General features: G+C 40.9%; 1 protein-coding gene across 2 annotated transcripts in view; it reads left to right on the top strand.

Annotated features, from left to right (window-relative positions):
- LOC102183943 (scavenger receptor cysteine-rich type 1 protein M130) overlaps nucleotides 302–21,185 on the top strand; it is a 41,715-nt gene continuing 20,831 nt past the window's right edge. For both annotated transcript variants that reach the window (XM_013964230.2, XM_005680911.3), the window contains exons 1-6: nucleotides 302–540; nucleotides 1,898–1,984; nucleotides 3,473–3,790; nucleotides 6,027–6,347; nucleotides 9,560–9,880; nucleotides 10,307–10,627. In XM_013964230.2, the coding sequence (XP_013819684.2) occupies nucleotides 495–540; nucleotides 1,898–1,984; nucleotides 3,473–3,790; nucleotides 6,027–6,347; nucleotides 9,560–9,880; nucleotides 10,307–10,627 (1,414 nt within the window). In that variant the 5' untranslated portion in view covers nucleotides 302–494. The remainder of the gene's footprint in view (nucleotides 541–1,897; nucleotides 1,985–3,472; nucleotides 3,791–6,026; nucleotides 6,348–9,559; nucleotides 9,881–10,306; nucleotides 10,628–21,185) is intronic.

Here is a 21,185-nt window from a genome sequence, read left to right as displayed (position 1 = left end):
TCATTGCTCCGAGGCATGTGGTATCTTCCCTGACCAGGGATTGAACCTATGACGCCTGCATTGACAAGCAGACTCTTAACCACTGGACCACCACGGAAGTCCCTTACCTTAGTTTTTCTGACATAATTTCATCTCAAAACAATTATTACTTTTGTTTCAAATATATTCATCCAAAACAGAGTGCAAAAATTTTATGTTCAATGACAACCATATTTGAGCTAGTATTTCCCCTTTAATTTTTGTAAATCTGTAGTGAATGTTTCTGTTTTCTTTGTTTCATGTCCCAAATGGAAGAAAACATGAGGATAAAAAGGAACCTGTCTCTTTTAATTACTTCCCTTTTCTGGTTGACTCCACCTCCATTATGAAAGCCTTCTTTTTGTGTGTGTGTGTGTGGAAGTGAAATGATTTTTAGAATTCCTAGTGGTCCTCTTCTTCAAGGGACCATTCCAAGGGAATAATACAAGAAGATTGAAGCATCATAAAACTTTGGAATGGACAGACTCAGAATGGTGCTACATGACAGCTCTGGATCTGCTGGTAAAGCTTATCATTTGTTCTGTCTACTCTTTAATGGAGTATAGTAATATTCTGACAGTCAGTGGATCTGATTTAATAATGATGGGCATCAGGAGGGTAAGTTATTGGAAAGAGCGAGAGGCCTATTAAGAAGTACCTGTTATCTTCCATAGGTTTGAAATTGAAGGTATGAAATAAGGATTAGATTTGGCATCAACTCTGTAAAACCACTGAGGAACAACTACATAAGGAACCAAAATTAACTGAATTGTGTTGAGTATAAAACGAATAGTTGTTAGAAAGGATAGGACAAGTAGGAATGCATATTGATGAAAAGTTGATTCCCTAGAGGGCATTTAGAATGACACCTCTGAATGTTAAAATCTACTTCATGATTTATGTGGATGCATTAAATTTCTTTAGCATTCTTACTTTTTTTCCAAACTTTTAAACTTGAAACCTTACCACACGAAAGCATAGGTTATAAACTCACAGTTCTGTGTCATAGCATTTTTACTTTAAAATTACTGTAGGATGAGAGTAAGAAGGAGAAGTGAGAGTGATAGAGGATTTTAGGCTATTTTTGGAGATAAGATCCAGTGGCGTGTGTGTGTGCATGCTTGGTCGTTTAGTGGTGTCCGACTTTTTGCAACCGCATGAACTGTAGCCCTCCAGGCTTCTCTGCCCGTGGGATTTTCCAGGCAGGAATACTGGAGTGGGCTGCCATTTCCTCCTCCAGGGGATCTTCCCGACCCAGGGATCAAACCTGTGTCTTCTGCACTGGCAGGCGGATCCTTTATAACTGCGTCACCTGGAAAGCCCACAAGGTCCAATAATGGGGACTTTCAAATATAATCTTTGTCACTGTTTCCTCCAGTTGTAGTGTTCAATCAGAATTTAGCAGGCACTGTGCCAGGTACTGGTGAAGCTGGTGAACATTATAGGTATAATTTATTTCCTCATGGAACTTTCCATTGAATAATGTGGATCGGGTAGGCTTGGAGATGAGAATACCAGAGGTTGAATGTTGTTCTGTGCCCGATGGGAGAAGTGCCCACTTCTAAGTTTCATCAGCGTCTTTTCAGTCTTCCAGGGGCTTAGACTCACTCTTGCAATTCTTTTTGCATCCCCAACTCTCTTCTAATCCCTCACTTCTAGGTTGCCTGTAACCATGGACAGTTTCAAAGCTACTTCACTGCTGCTGTATGATCCTGGATATAAAATTTTCCTGCCTGCCTGCCTTGCCTTTTAGGAGGAGGGTTTTCTGCCTTGGTTTGACTTTCTTTGTTAATTTTAAACCTCTGGAACCACCTACCTGCTCTAAATCCTCTTTGGTTGGAAAGACTATACTTTTACCTTCTTTTATTTCTTTCCACAGGCTTTAAAAGGTGTTCTGTCCACTTCGGTCCCTTCACTCTTGCTGTGGTCTCAGTTCTCTGTGCCTGTTTGGTCACCAGTGCTCTTGGTGAGTACTTTGTCAAATTTACTCATAATCTTTGCCCACTGTGATGAGAATCACTGACAAGCAAGTCATTCTCCTGAAGGCTAAATAGCATCTAGAGCAAGCTTCATGGTGTTTTGAAGGATCAGGATATTAAAAGCACAAAATGAGTACTTAATGATGTGACCCTGCTTGCCCAAAATGTTAGTACAGCTTTTTTTTTTTTTAAATAAATGCTTACTGGAAAAATGCATATTCCTTGAAGATCTGAAGTAATGTCTAACTAAAAAAAAAGGAACAATGCAGAGGAGGAGAAATGTCAGAACTGTTGGGATGAGAGAATTTTAGGAACACTTTGAAAATTCAAATGCCAAAATTTATCTTAAAATGTGTTCAGGGAAACCAGATATATATCAAGAACCACAGTTTCCTATGTTAGCTAAAATAATCACGAGGCAGTAGCTAAGACCCTTGGAAGGAGTAGGGGAGAGGGGATTTTTTATGGTAGACGATGATAGGAAAATATCTCCATTTCAGTTTCCATTTGGGTAGCTAAGTTCAGTAGATGTCAACCAGCATTTTAAAAATTTATGATATTTCCACATGTAAAATAGATGACCAGAGCAAGTTAGATGTGTGAAGCAGGGCACTCAAAACCAGTGCTCAGGGACAACCCAGAGGGATGGGGTGGGGAGGGAGGTGGGAAGGAGTTTCAGGATGGGGGGACACAGGTACACCCATGGCTGATTCATATCGATGTATGGCAAAAACGACCACAATAGTGTAAAGCAATTAGCCTCCAATTATTATTATTATTATTTTTTTTTATTTTTATTTATTTTTTATTTATTTTTTTTTTTAAATTTTAAAATCTTAAATTCTTACATGCGTTCCCAAACATGAACCCCCCTCCCACCTCCCTCCCCACAACATCTCTCTGGGTCATCCCCATGCACCTGCCCCAAGCAAGCTGCACCCTACATCAGACATGGACTGGCGATTCAATTCTTACATGACAGTATACATGTTAGAATTCCCATTAAAATTTAAAGATTAATTAAAAAAATTCACGGTATTTTGCATACATGTGTGAAATAGTTACTGAATTCCCAATAATCAGTCTTTCATTTTCACTATTAGCCTTCTTTCCACTGATCTTAGGATTTTGGAGAAACTTACATAGCTTATCTCTATAAAATTTGTAATATCTTATTTTTATAGTAAACTATCCATAGGATTATATACATTGATGTTATAAAGAATCTCAGCCATAAAATAAAGACATCATATGGTATTGAATTACTTTACTGCTTCTGTGTCATTGCTTCATTTGAAGCCTGTGACACTGCTGTTTGGTTTTAAATTCCTATGAAATGATAGTCTCCGACTGTACCATAGATAGGTTCAGAAATGTTTCTCAAAACTGGCTTTGAAAAATAAATAAGTAATCTAAGGAATAATTGTTTTACTTGCTTTTGGATCTTGACCAACTGCTACCTTTACCTGTTCCAGGGGGAACAAACAAGGAGCTGAGGCTGGCGGCTGGTAAAAAGTGTTCTGGGAGAGTGGAGGTGAAAGTCCAGGAAGAGTGGGGAACTGTGTGCAACAACGGCTGGGACTTGGCGGCCGTCTCTGTCGTTTGTAAGCAGCTGGGGTGTCCGACTGTCATCACAGCCAAAGGATGGACCAATTCCAGTGCAGGCACTGGGCGCATTTGGATGGATCATGTTTCTTGTCGAGGCAATGAATCAGCTCTCTGGGACTGCAAACATGAAGGGTGGGGAAAGCATAACTGTACTCACCAACAAGATGTAGGAGTCACCTGCTCAGGTAAGACTTGTGTAAGTCAAACCTTGACATGAAATGCTCGGTGGGAAAAAATCTCACGGATGGGTTAAAAATGAAAAGGGCAGTTTTCTGTAAGTAATCTAGGTATAGAATGATCCAGGTATGAAAAGGACCCAATTCATTGTTAAAGACCAGAAAATGTATGACAAGACCTATATTTAAAAAAAAAGATCAAAAGAGATTCTGAATACTACAGTCAATGAGGAAGTGATTAGCTTCAATTTTATATTAAGTAATCCTACTGTAACATTCTGTGCTCAGTTGCTTAATCATGTCTGACTCTTTGTGACCCCATGGACTGCAGCCTGCCAGGCTCCTCTGCCCATGGAATTTTCTAGGAAAGAATACTGGAGTGGGTTGTCATTTCCTAAATCATATCTAACTTGATTCCTTGTCCCCTTTCCCCATAAAATGCTGCTTTTGTGTACTGGCTCATAAATCATGACCCTTTTGCTCATTGCTGCTAAGCTAAGTCACTTCAGTCGTGTCCGACTCTGTGTGATCCCATTGATGGCAGCCCATCAGGCTCTCCCGTCCCTGGGATTCTCCAGGCAAGAACTGATAATTAATTTACCTAGTCAAGAAGTAAATACTCCTAGCACTGATCTGTTTTGTTGGAGGAAGGATATTTTGCAAAGTAGAATTGCTTTCTCCACTGTGCAATGCTATTCATTTCATTTACATGGCAATTTTAATTTATAAAATATTTCATAAGTTTCATCTCACTTGCTGTTATGATAACCCAGACCTTTCTGCAGACAAAATCCAAGGTCATGTTCCTGATCCAGTTCAGATTCCTGGGCTTCCAATTTCTCTTTGCTCATGTCATTGAACTTTAGACAACCCTCTCACTGCCCAGCTGTTCTGTTAGAGACCGTCTCCTCCACAGGACTGATTTCAGAAATGATTAATCTCTATCCAGGCTTCCCTGGTGGCTTAGTGGTAAAGAAGCTGCCTCCTAATGCAAGAGACATGGATTTGATCCCTTGGGAAGTTCCCCTGGAGAAGGAAATAGCAACCCACTACAGTATTCTTGCCTGGGAAATCCCAGGGACAGAGAAATCTAGCGGGCTACAGTCCATGGGGTCACAAAGAGTCGGACACAACCTAGTGGCTAAACAACAACCACAATTTTTACCCAGGCACTGTGGTGTCATGGGAGTAACTAGTATCTAGAAAACTCCAACTACTCCTTCATGCTATTATTTTGAGTAAGCTGTAAATCTTTCTAAACTTCAGCTTCTGAATAGTCAATAATATAACACATGTAAAGCTACCGGTACACTGACAGGTAGGTCATAGGTGCTAAAAATTAGCATTAGTTTCCTCATGGCTCACTGCTTCTCATTACCTAGACAACTCATTTCTCTTTCTTCTTCCTTCTCTTTCTCTGTTCTCCTCCTCTTCCTTTCTGTTCTTGTTGTCTTTCATTGTTATCATTTTGCAGGGAAAGATAAAAATAATAATTGTAAGAGCGACATCAAGCATCTACAGTGAAGTTAAAAATCATAATGAATCTTGCCAGGCTCTTACTATAATTATTGCTGTTGATGGTGTTGACTATTTAAGCTAAGACCCCAGTGTAGCTTTTACCTCCTGTCTTCTGTTTTTCATACCTTTGCATAAGGATCCTTTGTATAAGGATGATGTCAATCAAATTTAGTTTTTGAACTTTATACACCTAAAGCTTCAACTGGTGCATAATAATAGAAAGGGATGACTAGTCAGGGACTCATGAGTTTCATGAGATTTCCAAGTTCATATTTCTAAGGTTTCAGAGTCCATATTTCTGAGATTCTCCACCCTGATCAATGCTCAATTCTCAGAGCATCTACTTTTTGGAAATTCTATTATGATCACATGCATAATAGTAAAGAGGGTAGACTTTGATACTAGACTTTTTTCTTTACATTCTCCTTCTACTATTTCCTTTATTTCTACATAGAACTATGTCTCAGTAATAGAGGGAAACAAAACAAAAAGTAAATTTTAATCCATAAAAGATTTTTTTTTTCGGTCAGTTGATACAGATGAAAGTCCTAATTGTTAATTAGTTTTCAAAGATCAAAATCCTTCAATATGTGAACTGGAGCAGCATCCACAATGAGACGTCGTTTTAATGACAGCAGCAAGTCTCAAGAGACCAGAGGAATACTATTCTCTAAGATCGCTTCAGAATAAATATCACTTCTGAATTCTGGCCTTTTCTCTGCTCTAGATGGATCTGATTTGGAGATGAGGCTGATGAATGGAGGAAACCGGTGCTCAGGAAGAATCGAGATCAAATTCCAGGGCCAGTGGGGAACAGTGTGTGATGATAACTTCAACTTGAATCATGCTTCTGTGGTTTGTAAACAGCTTGGATGTGGAAGTGCCATCAGTTTCTCCGGCTCAGCTAATTTTGGAGAAGGGTCTGGGCCAATCTGGTTTGATGATCTGGTTTGCCATGGAAATGAGTCAGCTCTCTGGAACTGCAGACACGAAGGATGGGGAAAGCACAACTGTGATCACGCTGAAGATGTTGGAGTGATTTGCTTAGGTAAGGACTGCTCTGGGTTTGTTCCGTTCTCTCTGAGAGGACAAAAATGGGGGTAAAAGTCTCAAAGGCTTGAACTCTTAAAAACATAATGAAATGTGCTTCTTTTTTCTCTATTAAAAAATTTTTTTTTATTAGAGTATAGTTGCTTTACAATGTTGTTATTTTCCCCTGAACAACATGCAGATGATCAAGAAGTACATGAAAAGATGCTCAATATCACTATTTATTAGAGAAATGCAAATGAAAACTGCAATGAGGAAAGTCTGCTTATTTTATTGCCTCATTATTACCAATTTCAGGATGCAGTTCTGATACTTGTGGGGTTTTTTGTATTGTTGCTGTTATTGTTCAGTCACTTAACTGTGTCTGACTCTTTTGTACCTCCATGGACTGTAGCCCACCAGGCTCCTCTGTCTATGGAATTCTTCAGGCAAGAATACTGGAGTGGGTTGCTATTTCCATCTCCAGGGGATCTTCAAACCCAGAGATGGAACCTAAGTCTCCTGCAAATTCTTTACCGCTGAGCCATGGGGAAGCCTGTGAGAATTTTTTTTTTTTTAACCATTCACTGAAATTAGTATAAATAGTTTAGGGAGGGAGGATGAGCCATGAAATTGAGATCCAAGTTATGAGGATAGAAGGAAGTATTCAGAGAATAGTCTATTCTCTCACTCCTCCAAAAAAAGACAGGAAAAGAAACCAGGTTAGCTAGAAAATGTTACTTTCTGGAGGTTTTAGAAGAAAATCACCCCTATTATTATCCTCTACATATAAAAGCCTCCTCTTTAGCCACATTGACCCACTCTTCGCCAAACTATTAGTTCAAATTCACAGAATCAAATGATTTAAAAAACTGGTTGTCTATTAAAACCTCATTTACGCTAATACGACACTGTGAGCAGGCATTGTGTCTGTTTAGGGACTTTCATGTTCCATCCTTAATTAAGGTCTGGGACATGGTTTTGTGTGTACAAAAATGTCACTCTCCTTTCTTCAATTGAATGCGTCATTTGAAGACCTAGTAAGTCTTGAACCCCAGGGGATATTTAGGAAATTATAACCAGGGTAAAAATGTTCTTGTATTCACCAGGTTTTGTTTTTCTTTTCAAATGAAGGAAATTCAATTCAAACTAGCTTTAAAATAAGAGAATACTGACTCAGAAAACTGGGAAATCCAGGAGTTGGCTCCATCCATGACTGGATTCAGCACTTAAACAATATCATCAAGGTTCTGGCTCTTCTTTTATTTCTTGAATTGTTTTTTTTTTTTTTTAAACCATGCTGTATGTCTTGTGGGGATCTTAGTTCTCTGACCAAGGATAAAACCTAGGCCTGGTGCAGTGGAAGCTCACAGTCCTAACCACTGGACTACCAGGGAATTCCCAAGTTGGCTTTTTTCTTGTTGAACAATGTGATCATGTACAGTCTGAACCACAAAGAATGGGCTTCCTACAGAAAAGATTTTTTTTTTTTTTTTAGCTGAAGAAAGTGAAAGGGATTTGGGGTAGAAAAAATACGGTATGTATCTTCTGGTTTCCCTTACTCAGGTCTCTAATCAGCACATTTCTTCTCAGTGTGTCGGATACATGCTGAGGAATCACAATAAATAGCACTGTGACAAAAAACAAAGCAAAACAAAACAACAAACTAAATGTGCCAGAGGAAAAACCCAATTTATTTATTGTAGGATATTACTCAGAATCAAGTGCCAGTCTTTGAGGAGTGTTGATTGGGGGAAAGTGAAAGGAGTGATGATGAAGTCCCTTCTCTCTTTGCATTGCTTTCAAACCATGGACATGGTCAGAAAGGGGTCGGGCATGGTAATACAAGCCAAATAGTCCGGTTAGGTAATGCAGTCAGAGCCAAAAGTGAGTGTTGAATATTGCAGCAAATATATATATATGTATATGTATATATATATATATATATATATATATATATATAAGCACCTAGGCATCTGTAAGTACATATTTAACAGAAGAAAAAAAAAAAACAATTCCAACAAAACATCTGTGGTGTTTAAACAAGCAGATCTCTAGATAAATTTCAGTTCCTTGGCCTCCTGTTAGAAACTCTTCCATCAGCAGATGAATGGATAAGAAAGCTGTGGTACATATACACAATGGAGTATTACTCAGCCGTTAAAAAGAATTCATTTGAATCAGTTCTGATGAGATGGATGAAACTGGAGCCAATTATACAGAGTGAAGTAAGCCAGAAAGAAAAACACCAATACAGTATACTAACACATATATATGGAATTTAGGAAGATGGCAATGACGACCCTGTATGCAAGACAGGAAAAAAGACACAGATGTGTATAACGGACTTTTGGACTCAGAGGGAGAGGGAGAGGGTGGGATGATTTGGGAGAATGGGAATTCTAACTTGTATACTGTCATGTAAGAATTGAATCGCCAGTCCATGTCTGACGTAGGGTGCAGCTTGCTTGGGGCAGGTGCATAGGGATGACCCAGAGAGATGTTGTGGGGAGGGAGGTGGGAGGGGGGTTCATGTTTGGGAATGCATGTAAGAATTAAAGATTTTAAAATTTAAAAAAAAAATAAAAAAATTAAAAAAGAAAAAAAAATTAAAAAAGAAAAAAAAAAAAAAAGAAACTCTTCCTGTAATGCATGCTCTCCACAGTGAAAAGTCCTGTCTTCTTTTTTCTTAATTGATTGATCTTTTCCATTATGATTTATTATAGGATACTGAATATAGTCCTCTGTGCTATACAATAAGACCTTGCTATTTATCCATTTGATATAAAATGGTTTGCATCTGTTAGTCCCAAACTCCTAATTCATAAAAAATCCTGTCTTCTTATTTTCAAATTGGAGTATGATTGTTTTACAATCTTGTGCTGGTTTCTGCTGCACAGCAAAGTGAGTCAGCTGTATGTTTACATATATCCCCTCCCTCTTGAGCCTCTCCCCCACTCTCATCTTCATCCTAGCCCTCCAGGTCATCGCAGAGCACCGACTGGAGTTCCTGTGCTGTACCCCAGGTTCCCACTAACACTGTCTTCTTGTCTGATCTGCTCCTACTTCCATCTTTAATGATTTTCAGTGGGAATATATCATTATTTTCTCTGTCTCTGCTTATGTTCCCCCGCTCCCCCACCTTTTTCTTATCTCATCTCAGATAGAGCTGTTTAGAGCATCCTCATGCTTGTTTCTTTATCACTGACTGGCTTTGTTTCCCTCTTACAGAGGGAGCTGACCTGAGCCTGAGAGTGGTAGATGGAGTCACCAAGTGTTCAGGAAGATTAGAAGTGAGATTCCAAGGAGAATGGGGGACAGTGTGTGATGATGGCTGGGACAGTGACGATGCTGCTGTAGCATGTCAGCAATTGGGATGTCCGACTGCCATCACTGCCATCGGTAGAGTCAATGCCAGTGAGGGAACTGGACACATTTGGCTTGACAGTGTTTCCTGCCAAGGACATGAATCTGCTATCTGGCAGTGCAGACATCACGAATGGGGAAAGCATTACTGCAATCATAACGAAGACGCTGGTGTGACCTGTTCTGGTAAGTTAAAACAAGAAAAAGAGAAGGAAGGGTCTGTGTTCTTTAGGAGTAGAAATAGGTGTAAGAGGTGAGAGAGAGAGAGAACTAGCTAATGATTTCCTCGTTAGGAATTCTTTTCAGGTATGAGGAATCTTTAACACATTCTTTATTTGACTAGTTTGGAGGGTTGTCTGTCTCTATTTTCTATAAAAATTGTTTCAACTGCTATTAGAGACCACACTTCAAATTCTAAATCTACAAGTTTTGAAACTATAGCCCCATTTCTAAGCAAATTCATGGTTTATGCTGCTCTTTTAAAAGCCAGGAAGTAGGTAAGCCAGAATTTCCAGTGTCTCAGTATCTGAGAAGGAATAAGATTGAAAAAAGCACCCTATGGTAGTTAACCACCATATGTATCTATGGCCTAAGTTTATGTTTCTATTGCAGATGGATCAGATCTCGAACTGAGACTCAAAGGTGGAGGTAGCCGCTGTGCTGGGACAGTGGAGGTGGAAATTCAGAAATTGACAGGGAAAGTGTGTGACAGAGGCTGGGGACTGAAAGAAGCTGATGTGGTTTGCAAGCAACTGGGATGTGGATCTGCACTCAAAACATCATATCAAGTTTATTCCAAAGTTCCGGCAACAAACACATGGCTGTTTTTAAGCAACTGCAAAGGAAATGAAACTTCTATCTGGGACTGCAAGAACTGGCAATGGGGTGGGCTTAGTTGTGAACACTATGATGAAGCCAAAGTTACTTGCTCAGGTAAGACTTTCAATCAACTTGTAAAGAAGTTGCATTCCAATTTCATTCTTCTACATGGAGCTGTCTAGTTTTCCCAGCACTACTTATTTAAGAGACTGTCTTTTCTCCATTGTGTATTGTTGTCTCCTTTGTGATAGATTAATTGGCAATAAATGTGTGGGTTTATTTCTGGGCTTTCTATCTTGTTCCATTAATCTCTGTCTGCTTTTGTCTCAGTACCATGCTGTTTTGATGACTGTAACTTTGTAGTATAGTCTGAAGTTAGACAGCCTTGATTCTTCCAGTTCTATTCTTCTTTCTCAAGATTGTTTTGGCTATTCGGGATCTGTTGTGCTTCCATACAAATTTAAAATTTATTGCTTAATTCTGTAAAATATGCCATCAGTAATTTGATAGGGATTGCATTGAATCTGTAGATTGCCTTGGGAGTATGGTCATTTTAACCATATTTAACCAAATTGATTCTTCCAGTCTAAGAACAAAGTATATCTTTCCATTTGTTTGAGTCATCTTCAATTTCTTTCATCAGTGTCTTGTAGTTTTCAGAGTACAGGACTCTTGCCTCCTTAGGTAGGTTTATTCCTAGGTATGCTATTCTTTTTGTATGTATGCATGTATGTATGTATGTATGTATATGCTCAGTTGTTCAGTCATGTCTGATTCTTTGCAGGCCCATGGACTGTACCCTGCCATGCTCCTATGTCCATGCAATTTTCCAGGCAAGAATACTGGAGTGGGTTGTCATTCCCTACTCCAGGGGATCTTCCTGATCCAAGATCAAAACTGTGCCTCTTGTGTCTCCTGCATTGGCAGGTTGATTCTTTTCGACTAACGCCACCTGGGAAGCCCTTTTGATGTGATGGTAAATGGAACTGTTTCCTTAATTTCTCTTTCTGATAGCTCATTGTTAGTGTATAGAAAGGCAACAGATTTCTGTATATTCATTCTGTATCCTGCAACTTCACTGAATTCACTGATGAACTCTAGTAATTTTTTGGTAGTGACTTTAGGATTTTCTATGCAGTGTCATCTTGTCTGCAAACAGTGACAGCATTACTTCTTCCTTTCTAGTTTGGATTCCTTCTATTCCCCTTGTCTAAATTGCTGTGGATAGAACTTTAGATATTATGTCAAATAAAAATGGCAAGAGTGGGCATCCTTGCCTTGTTCCTGATCTTAGAGAAAATGCATTGAGCTTTTTCAACATTGCATATGATATTAGGTAAATTGCCTATATACAATCTATCTATCTATCTATCTGTCTATATAAAGATATTACAAAATCTATATAAACAATAGAATGGGAAGGACTAGAGATCTCTTCAAGAAAACTAGAGATACCAATGGAACATTTCATGAAAAGATGGGCTCAATAAAGACAGAAATGGTATGGACCTAACAGAAGCAGAAGATATTAAGTAGAGGTGGCAAGAATACACAGAAAAAATATACAAAAAAGATGTTCATGGTCCAGTTAACCATGATGGTGTGATCGTTCACCTAGAGCCAGACATCCTGGAATGTGAAGTCAAGCAGGCCTTAGGAAGCATCACTATGAACAAAGCTAGTGGAGGTGATGGAATTCCAGTGAAGCTATTTCAAATCCTAAAAGATGATGTGGTGAAAGTGCTGCACTCAGTATGCCAGCAAACTTGGAAAACTCAGCAGTGGCCACAGGACTGGAAAAGGTCAGTTTTCATTCTGATTGCACAGAAGGGCAATGCCCAAGAATGTTCAAACTACCACACAGTTCCACTCCTCCCACACACTAGCAAAGCAATGCTCAAATTTTCCAAGCCAGGCTTCAACAGTACGTGAACCACGAACTTGCAGATGTTCAAGCTGGCTTTAGAAAAGGTAGTCAGAGATCAAATTGCCAACATCTGCTGGATCATAGAAAAAGCAAGAGAATTCCAGAAAAGTATCTACACCTGGTTTGTTGATTATGCCAAAGCCTTTGACTGTGTGGATCACAACAAACAGTAGAAAATTCTTCAAGAGATGGGAATACCAGAGCACCTTATCTGACTCCTGAGAAATCTGTATGCAGGTCAAGAAGCAACAGTTAGAGCTGGACATGGAGCAACAGACTGGTTCCAAATTGGGAAAGGAGTACATCAAGGTTGTATATTGTCACCTGCTTATTTAACTTGTATGCAGAGTACATCATGCAAAATGCTGGGCTGGATGAAGCACAAGCTGGAACCAAGATTGCTGGGAGAAATATCAATAACCTCAGATACACAGATGACACCACCCTTATGGCAGAAAGTGAAGAGGAACTAAAGAGCCTTTTGAAGAAAGAGGAGAGTGAAAAGCCTGGCTTAAAACTCAACATTCAAAAAACTAATACCATGGCATCCAGTCCCACCACTTCATGGCAAATAGATGGGGAAACAATGGAAACAGTGAGAAACTTTCTTTTCTTGGGCTCCAAAATCATTGCAGATGGTGACTGCAGCCATGAAATTAAAAGATGCTTGCTCCTTGGAAGAAAAGTTATGACCAACTTAGACAGCATATTCAAAAGCAGAGACATTACTTTGTCAACAAAGGTCCGTCTGGTCAAGGCTATGGTTTTTCCAGTAGTCATGTGTGGATGTGAGAGTTGGACTATAAAGAAAGCTGAGCGCCAAAGAATTGATGCTTTTCAACTGTGATGTTGGGAGAAGACTCTTGAGAATCCCTTGGACTGCAAGGAGATCCAACCAGTTCATCCTAAAACAAATCAGTCCTGAATATTCATTGGAAAGACTGATGCTGAAGCTGAAACTCCAATATCTTGGCCACCTGATGCAAAGAGCTGACTCATTTGAAAGACCCTGATGCTGGGAAAGATTGAAGGCAGGAGGAGAAGAGGATGACAGAGGTTGAGCTGGTTGGATGGCATCACCGACTGAATGCACATGAGTTTGAGCAAGCTCCAGGAGTTGGTGATTGTCAAGGAAGCTTGATGTGCTGTAGTCCATGGGTTTGCAGATTCAGACATGACCAAGTGGCTGAACTGAACTGAACTGAGATTGCCTATCTGCACTTCACTGTTCTTATTCTGGGGTTTTGTCTTGTTCCTTGTTTGGAACATGTTCCTCTGTTGTCTCATTTTGCCTAATTTGCTGTTTTCAGTTCTATGTAGGTGGTAGGTTGGTGACATTTCCCAACTTTGGAGAAATTACCTTCTATGGGAAATGTTCTATGCTCTCAGCAGCATACTCCCCTCTGGTTACCAGAGCTATGTGCTCTAGTTTGCCCCATATGTTGACAGCACAAGCCCTTCTATTGTAGTTGGCTGACTACTGTCAGTGGTCTGGTAGGCATGGCTGGCCCCTAGTCTGGTTGTTTGCTAGACTCGGCCTTGTGCAAAAGCTGCAAGTCACTGCTTGGTGGGACTGGGTCATGGGGTAGCTGATTTCAGAGACCAGGGGTGTTTCAGAGCTAGTGCTGTTCTACTTGTGGTTTGAACCAGGTTTTACAGTAAGTGTGGGAGAGCCAGTGTTCCCAGATCTAGTGAAAGCCTGCTGGTGAGCAGAGCTGGTTCCTGGGGCAGCTGGCTGAGAGGTCCAACATGTCTCGGAGTTGGTGTCCACCTGCTTGTTGGTAAGGCCAATGCCCAAGGGATCTTAGGGTTGGTGTTCACCTACTGGTGCATGAAGTCAAGTCCTGGGGCAGCAGACAGAGTCAGCTCCTGGGGTCCCCTGCTGCAAGGCCCAGGAACCCCCGAGCTGGTGTTGGTCTGCTGATGGACAGGGCCAGGGCCCAGGGAATGCTGGTTGTAGGGTTGCATTTGTCCTGGGGCTGGGATCTCTGGGGGATAAGACTTGTCCCAGGGCTAGCACTAGCCCTCTGTTGGGTAGAGCTGGGTCCTGTGATCTCTGGCTGAAGAGCCCAGGGTCCTGGAGCTTAAAATGGTTAGCTGGTGGGCAGAGCCAATGCCCAAGGTGTCCCTAGTCTAGTGTCAGCTCACTGGGGTGTGTGGGTGGTGAAACTGGGGCTCTGGCTGCAGGTCCCGGGGCAGGGGGCGGTCCGTGTGCTCGTGCCGGTTTCCTGGTATGTGGGGCTGAGTCCTGGCCCTCTAGTGGGCAGGGCCATGTCCCAGGGTGTCTGTGGGCTCGGGGAGTCTCAAGGCAGCTAATAGGGGACAGCGGTAGGGGTGTACATCCCTGCCTGTTTAGTTTCTTGGCCTCAGGTGTCCCACTTCTGTACTGACAGGCTAGTGACTGGGTCTGGGTCTTGGTGTTAATAAGCTAAAGGGAGGATTCCAAAATGACTTTTTCTAATACCAGTGTCCTTGTGGTAGAAGGAGCTCCCTAAAATGGCTGCTGTCAGTATCTGGGTCCCCAGGGTGAGTTCCATCACATCCTGCCTCTCCATAAGGCTTTCCAAGATTAGCAGGTGGGTCTCGCCCAGGCTTCTTTCAAATTGACTGCTTCTGCCCTGGGTCCCAGAGTGGGTGGGATTTTGTGTGTGTCCTTTAAGAGTGGAGTCTCTATTTCCCACAGCCCTCTGGCTCTCCCAAAAGTAAGCCCTGCTGGCTTTCAAAGTCAAATGTCCTGGGAGCTTATCTTCCTGGTGCAGGACCACTGGTTGGGGAATTCCTTGATCCTTGGGGAAAACCTCTGCAACTGCAATTATCTTCTTATTTGGTGGTCGCATACCTGGGTCTATGGGTCTTGACTATACTGTGCCCTGCCCCTCCTGCTTGTCATGTGATTCTTTCTTTATACCTTTAGTTGTAGAAGATCTTCTCTGCTAGACTTTGGTCTTTCTCATAAGCAGTTTTTACTTTTGTAGACTTACTTGAAGAGATGACTCAGGATCTTCCTCCTCTGTTATCTTGGCTATGCCCTCTGAACATTGTTATGTATTTCATGCAACTTCTTTAAAAAACTCAAAAGTGGTCTGTGATTGGCTAGTCTTGTGGACAATCCCTAGCATTTTATATTAATCACTTGTTGATGAGTGATGCCTTTTTAACAACAATGTGTTCACCAAGACACACTTAGAGCTGTTCTTCCAAAGTAATTATCATATTCTGCTGGACAAGAGGGCTTTCCTGGTGGCTCAGTGGTAGGTAAAGAATCTGCCTACCAATGCAGGACATAGAGGTTCAATCCCTGGGTTGGGACGATCCCCCAGAGAAGGAAATCGCAACCCGCTCTACTATTCTTGCCAGGGAAATCTCATGGACAGAGGAGTCTGGTGGCTACTGTCCATGGGGTTGCAAAGAATCGGACATGTCTTAAGTAAACAACAACTGGACAAGAACAATGAGTTGCCCTGCAGGTGAGGGAGTGTGGTGAGCAATCTGATGGACCAGGTTCTGCCCTCTGAGAAGCTGCTCTCTGCGCTCTGTCCTTCATGTGCCCAGGTGTTCTTCTCAGAGCAGTACTTCCTAGTGCGTTGTTATCATCAGTTCTGTGTTCAGTTTCGAGAGTATAATCCATCCAGAGGCTGCACACCTTTCACAACCCACGTCATGCTGATGCTGATTTAGGGACCCTTGGGTTGCTTTAGGGTTGAGTATTCATTAACTGATATCTGCTGCTGCTAAGTCACTTCAGTCGTGTCCAACTCTGTGTGACCCATAGACGGCAGCCCACCAGACTCCCCCATCCCTGGGATTCTCCAGGCAAGAACACTGGAGTGGGTTGCCATTTCCTTCTCCAATGCAGGAAAGTGAAAAGTGAAAGGGAAGTCACTCAGTCGTGTCCGACTCTTAGTGACCCCATGGACTGCAGCCTACCAGGCTCCTCCATCCATGGGATTTTCCAGGCAAGAGTACTGGAGTAGGGTGCCATTGCCTTCTCCTAACTGATATTAGTCACCCTCAAATTCAGCAAAATATTCTCTTCAAACTTAGTAGATTTCTAGCCTATTTGCTTTAACCCAATGTCATGTGAAAATAACCACCATCAAAGAATAAATTACATATTTTGATCTATCCTGTGATCAGACCCTTCCTCCCAATTTATTAGCCACTGCCCTAAAGTCTTTGAAACCACGGGTTTGAGAGGGAAGGCAAGACGTAAATCTTCTCTTAGCTGGTAGGCTCATTGTCTTTATATGCAGAGCATCAGTTTTATTTTCTGCTAAATCTGAAGTTTTATCATCACCTTAATTTAGGGGACAGGATACTTAAGGTGGTTTTTTTTTTTTTTCCAATTCTGTAAGTTTCAAATTAAAGGACTCTCAATTAACTATATCTAATAGCTGCAGGCAGCTTTCCTGGTGGCTCAGTAGTGAATAATCAGCTTGCAATGCAGGAGATACAAGAAACTCAGGTTCTATCCCTGGATCCAGAAGAGCCCCTGGAGGAGGGCACGGCAACCGTCTCCAGTATTCTTGCCTGGAGAATCCCATGGACAGAGGAGCTTGGGGTGGGGGCGGCTATGTCCAAGGGGTCATGGAGTCAGACACAACTGATGTGACTTACCACGCACGCAGTAGCTGCAGGCAGAGGATGTCTCCCTCACAAAATTAGTATTTTTCCTTCCATTTCTTCTTGTAGTCTACTGGCTTCTAGTCTAAGCCCATCTCTCTCTTAAATGTTAAAAGTGGCAAGGAGGATTCATGCCATGTCAACCCTCTGATTTTTCTTTCTTTTTTAATGTACTTTCCCTTTTTTACACTTTTCCCAATATGTTATTCATTTTTCATCTTTAGTGAGCATATAATTTTCTTTTTTTTTTCCATTTTACTTCTATATATTTAAATATACGTATTTAATACATAGACATCATCATATTGAATATAAACTTTTTTGTTAATATATTCAGACAGCCTATTTTAATACATATATACATGCACATAATTCTTTTTTTTTTAACAGTGAAAGTACATTTATTCCTCTTGCATCCGAACATAACTGACTTTTTTCTTTTTAATTTTAAAATCTTTAATTCTTACATGCGTTCCCAAACATGAACCCCCCTCCCACCTCCCTCCCCACAACATCTCTCTGGGTCATCCCCATGCACCAGCCCCAAGCAAGCTGCACCCTACGTCAGACATGGACTGGCGATTCAATTCTTACATGACAGTATACATGTTAGAATTCCCATTCTCCCAAACCATCCCACCCTCTCCCTCTCCCTCTGAGTCCAAAAGTCTGGTATACACATCTGTGTCTTTTTTCCTGTCTTGCATACAGGGTCGTCATTGCCATCTTCCTAAATTCCATATATATGTGTTAGTATACTGTATTGGTGTTTTTCTTTCTGGCTTACTTCACTCTGTATAATTGGCTCCAGTTTCACCCATCTCATCAGAACTAATTTTCTTTTCAGTGTGACATCTGTCCAGATATTTTACCATGGATAACAATACTTATTAGCTTTCCACCCTACAATATCTATGTCATTAGTATATTATAGCCATGAATTCCGTTCAACCACATCCAAAATTTAGGTTTTTTTTACTAGAGTACCTTATTTGTGATAACCCATTCTGAATTATACAGGATTCTATTGGTGGTTTAGTTGCTAGGTCGTGTCTGACTCTTGTGACTCAATGGACTGTAGCTTGTCAGGCTTCTCTGTCCATGAGCTTTCCTGGGCAAGAATACTGCAGTGGGTTGCCATTTCCTTCTCCGGCAGATCTTCTTGATCCAGAGATCAAACCTAGGTCTCCTGCATTACAGGTAGATTCTTTACTGTCTGAGCCACCAGGGAAGCCCAGGATTCCATTTAGCCGCATATAATAAAAATCCCAAATAGCATAAATTTGCAACTTAACATGGGTTCCCTCCCTTTACAAAATCATATTTTTGTTTGCTATCTGCCATATGTGCACTTTGCTTTCTTTTGTAAACTCTCTTGTTATATTTCTGTAGCATTTGGAAACCCTTCTACTAATTTTTGGGCTAAGACTTTAGCTCTGTCCTTGTTTGTCTAGAAATAAAGTTTGTAATTTTTTTTCTTGATTTACTTGATTCTTTCAGAAGATTTTCAGGAAAAAAAATTATGGAAATACCATCTCTGTGTCTGTCAAGTTCAAACTATGAATTCCATAGTCTGTTTAAATTCTTGGACTTTTAGAAAGCGTAAGGCATCATGGTTGATAGGGCCAGCAAAATTCAGCAAAGCAGGAAGACTACAAAGACAAAGCAACCGTTTACCCCGACTTGTAGTTTAGACAAGCTAGCTACAAAGATGTCTGAGAGTTTTGGGCACAAAATTGGTTTGAATCCCAGACATTTTGTTTGTGATGACTGTATAGGTGCTGCAGAGGACTTTTGAATGTAATAACTTGTTCATTTGAATTTTGTTTCATTTTACTAAAATCTGAAAGGTAATTTTGAGATTAGAGTGAGCTATACTTTTTCGGAGTCTGGAAAGGAATAAATGATGAAAACGCATTAGTGCTTCTTTAAACTGTATTGTATCTATTACCAAACAAAAGGAAATAACTCTAATTATTTCTTATATTTGTCCTTCATTTCTTCAGAAAGAAATAAATATAGATTTAGTCACTGATGTCAGGGAAAGTTTAATTTATTGATTAAAAGGGCTAAATCCAGGCACAGAATTTCAGTTAATGGCTTTTATGTTAAAATGCAGTCATAGCACAGATGTGGAGACTGGACTTGTGGACACAGGGTGTGAAGGAGAGGGTGGGATAAATTGAGAGAGTAGCATTAACATGTATACACTGCTGCTGCTGCCAAGTTGCTTCAGTCGTGTCCGACTCTGTGCACCCCCATAGACGGCAGCCCATCAGGCTCCCACGTCCCTGGGATTCTCCAGGCAAGAGTACTGGAGTGGGGTGCCATTGCACACTACCATGTATGAAATAGATAGCTAGTGGGAAGCTGCTATATAGTGCAGGGAGCTCAGCCCAGTGCTCTGTGTTGACCTGGAGGGGTGGGATGGGGGTTGGGGTGGGAGGAAAGTTCAAGAGGGAGGGGACATATATATATATATATATATATAGCTGATTCATGTTGTATACAGCAGAAACTAACACAGCATTGTAAAGCAATTATACTCCAATTAAAAAATACATTAAAAAATGCAGTCATAGGCTTAACAGGTGGAGAAGGCAATGGAACCCCACTCCAGTACTCTGGCCTGGAAAATCCCATGGACGGAGAAGCCTGGTAGGCTGCAGTTCATGGGGTCACTGAGTCAGACATGACTGAGCGACTTCCCTTTCACTGTTCACTTTCATGCATTGGAGAAGGAAATGGAAACCCACTCCAGTGTTCTTGCCTGGAGAATCCCAGGGACGGGGGAGCCTGGTGGGCTGCCGTCTATGGGGCCGCACAGAGTTGGACACGACTGAAATGACTTAGCAGCAGCAGCAGGCTTAACAGGAAAAAAAAATCCCTTAAAGGAGTAAATTATCAATATTCTAATCATGTACTCAGAGTAAATGGTATAAGGAAGCCATTCTGTGGTATAGACTAATGTGTTACTAGCAGACTTATGAAATAAAGCTGAGAATGGAGTCTCCAAGTCATTTCTGGAAGAAGGATTTCTCTTTTGCCTTGGTCTCAACTATTTTAGGACTAAGGAAATAGGAGGATATCTATTTGTTTTGCTTTTTTGTGGGGGAAGTTGTTTTTCACTGGTTGTGTTTTATTTGCTTGAGATCAGTCTGGAGAGAGCAAGAGGTTAAAAGAAAAAATCTAAGAAACTGTTTTTATCCAAAGTCTTAGGTCTGTCGAAAAGTGGAATAGGATCATATGAATAAGAGTTAATGATATCTTAGAGTAATTTCATTCTCAAATAATGATTCAACAAGATCAAACTCAACTCCAGTCACTGTGTTGTAGAGGCATTATTTGCTGTAAAGTCTTAGCTCTGTTTAAAAAGCAACATGTTTGTTATTCAACTCAAATTTGGATGGAACTTGCTTCAGACATATTGAATGGATAAGTGGTGAAATTTTTGCATGGCTGAGTTATTCTATACTGCTATGATAGAGAATATCATCAGATCTAGAACATTTTAGGAAATTGGCAAGGGCTGATGGTATATCTGTGTCATGCTGATAGTAATGTCAAGGGATCTTAAGAATTAGTGATATTTAAAAACAGGATTAGTCATATTTGACAGCTGCTGCTGCTGCTGCTACATCGCTTCAGTCATGTCCGACTCTGTGCGACCCCATAGATGGCAGCCCACCAGGCTCTCCCGTCCCTGGGATTCTCCAGGCAAGAATACTGGAGTGGGTTGCCATTTCCTTCTCCAATGCAGGAAACTGAAAAGTGAAAGTGAGCTTGCTGTCGTGTCCGACTCTTAGTGACCCCATGGACTGCAGCCCACCAGGCTCTTCAGTCCATGGGATTTTCCAGGCAAGAGTACTGGAGTGGGGTGCCATTGCCTTCTCCAGGCATCTCTAAAAGACTTAAGCCTTTTAGAAAGCCCAATTCCATATGCCTCTTCTTTCTTTCCTCTCTTTTAAGATGAATTAAAGGAAATACTTTGTATCTTCTGCATAACTTGAATTACCTCCGAGTTGCTGAGAATTGGACACAACTTAGAGACTGAACAACAAATGTTAAAAGAAGCTCTTACTTACCTTGATGAGTGGCTCTCAACCTAGTGAAGCATGCCCT

The sequence above is a fragment of the Capra hircus genome, chromosome 5, assembly GCF_001704415.2.
Source record: "Capra hircus breed San Clemente chromosome 5, ASM170441v1, whole genome shotgun sequence".
In the NCBI taxonomy this organism is placed as follows: Eukaryota; Metazoa; Chordata; class Mammalia; order Artiodactyla; family Bovidae; genus Capra; species Capra hircus.
The sequence above is the reverse complement of the archived record's forward strand: the minus strand, read 5'-3'. Positions and strand labels throughout refer to the sequence as shown.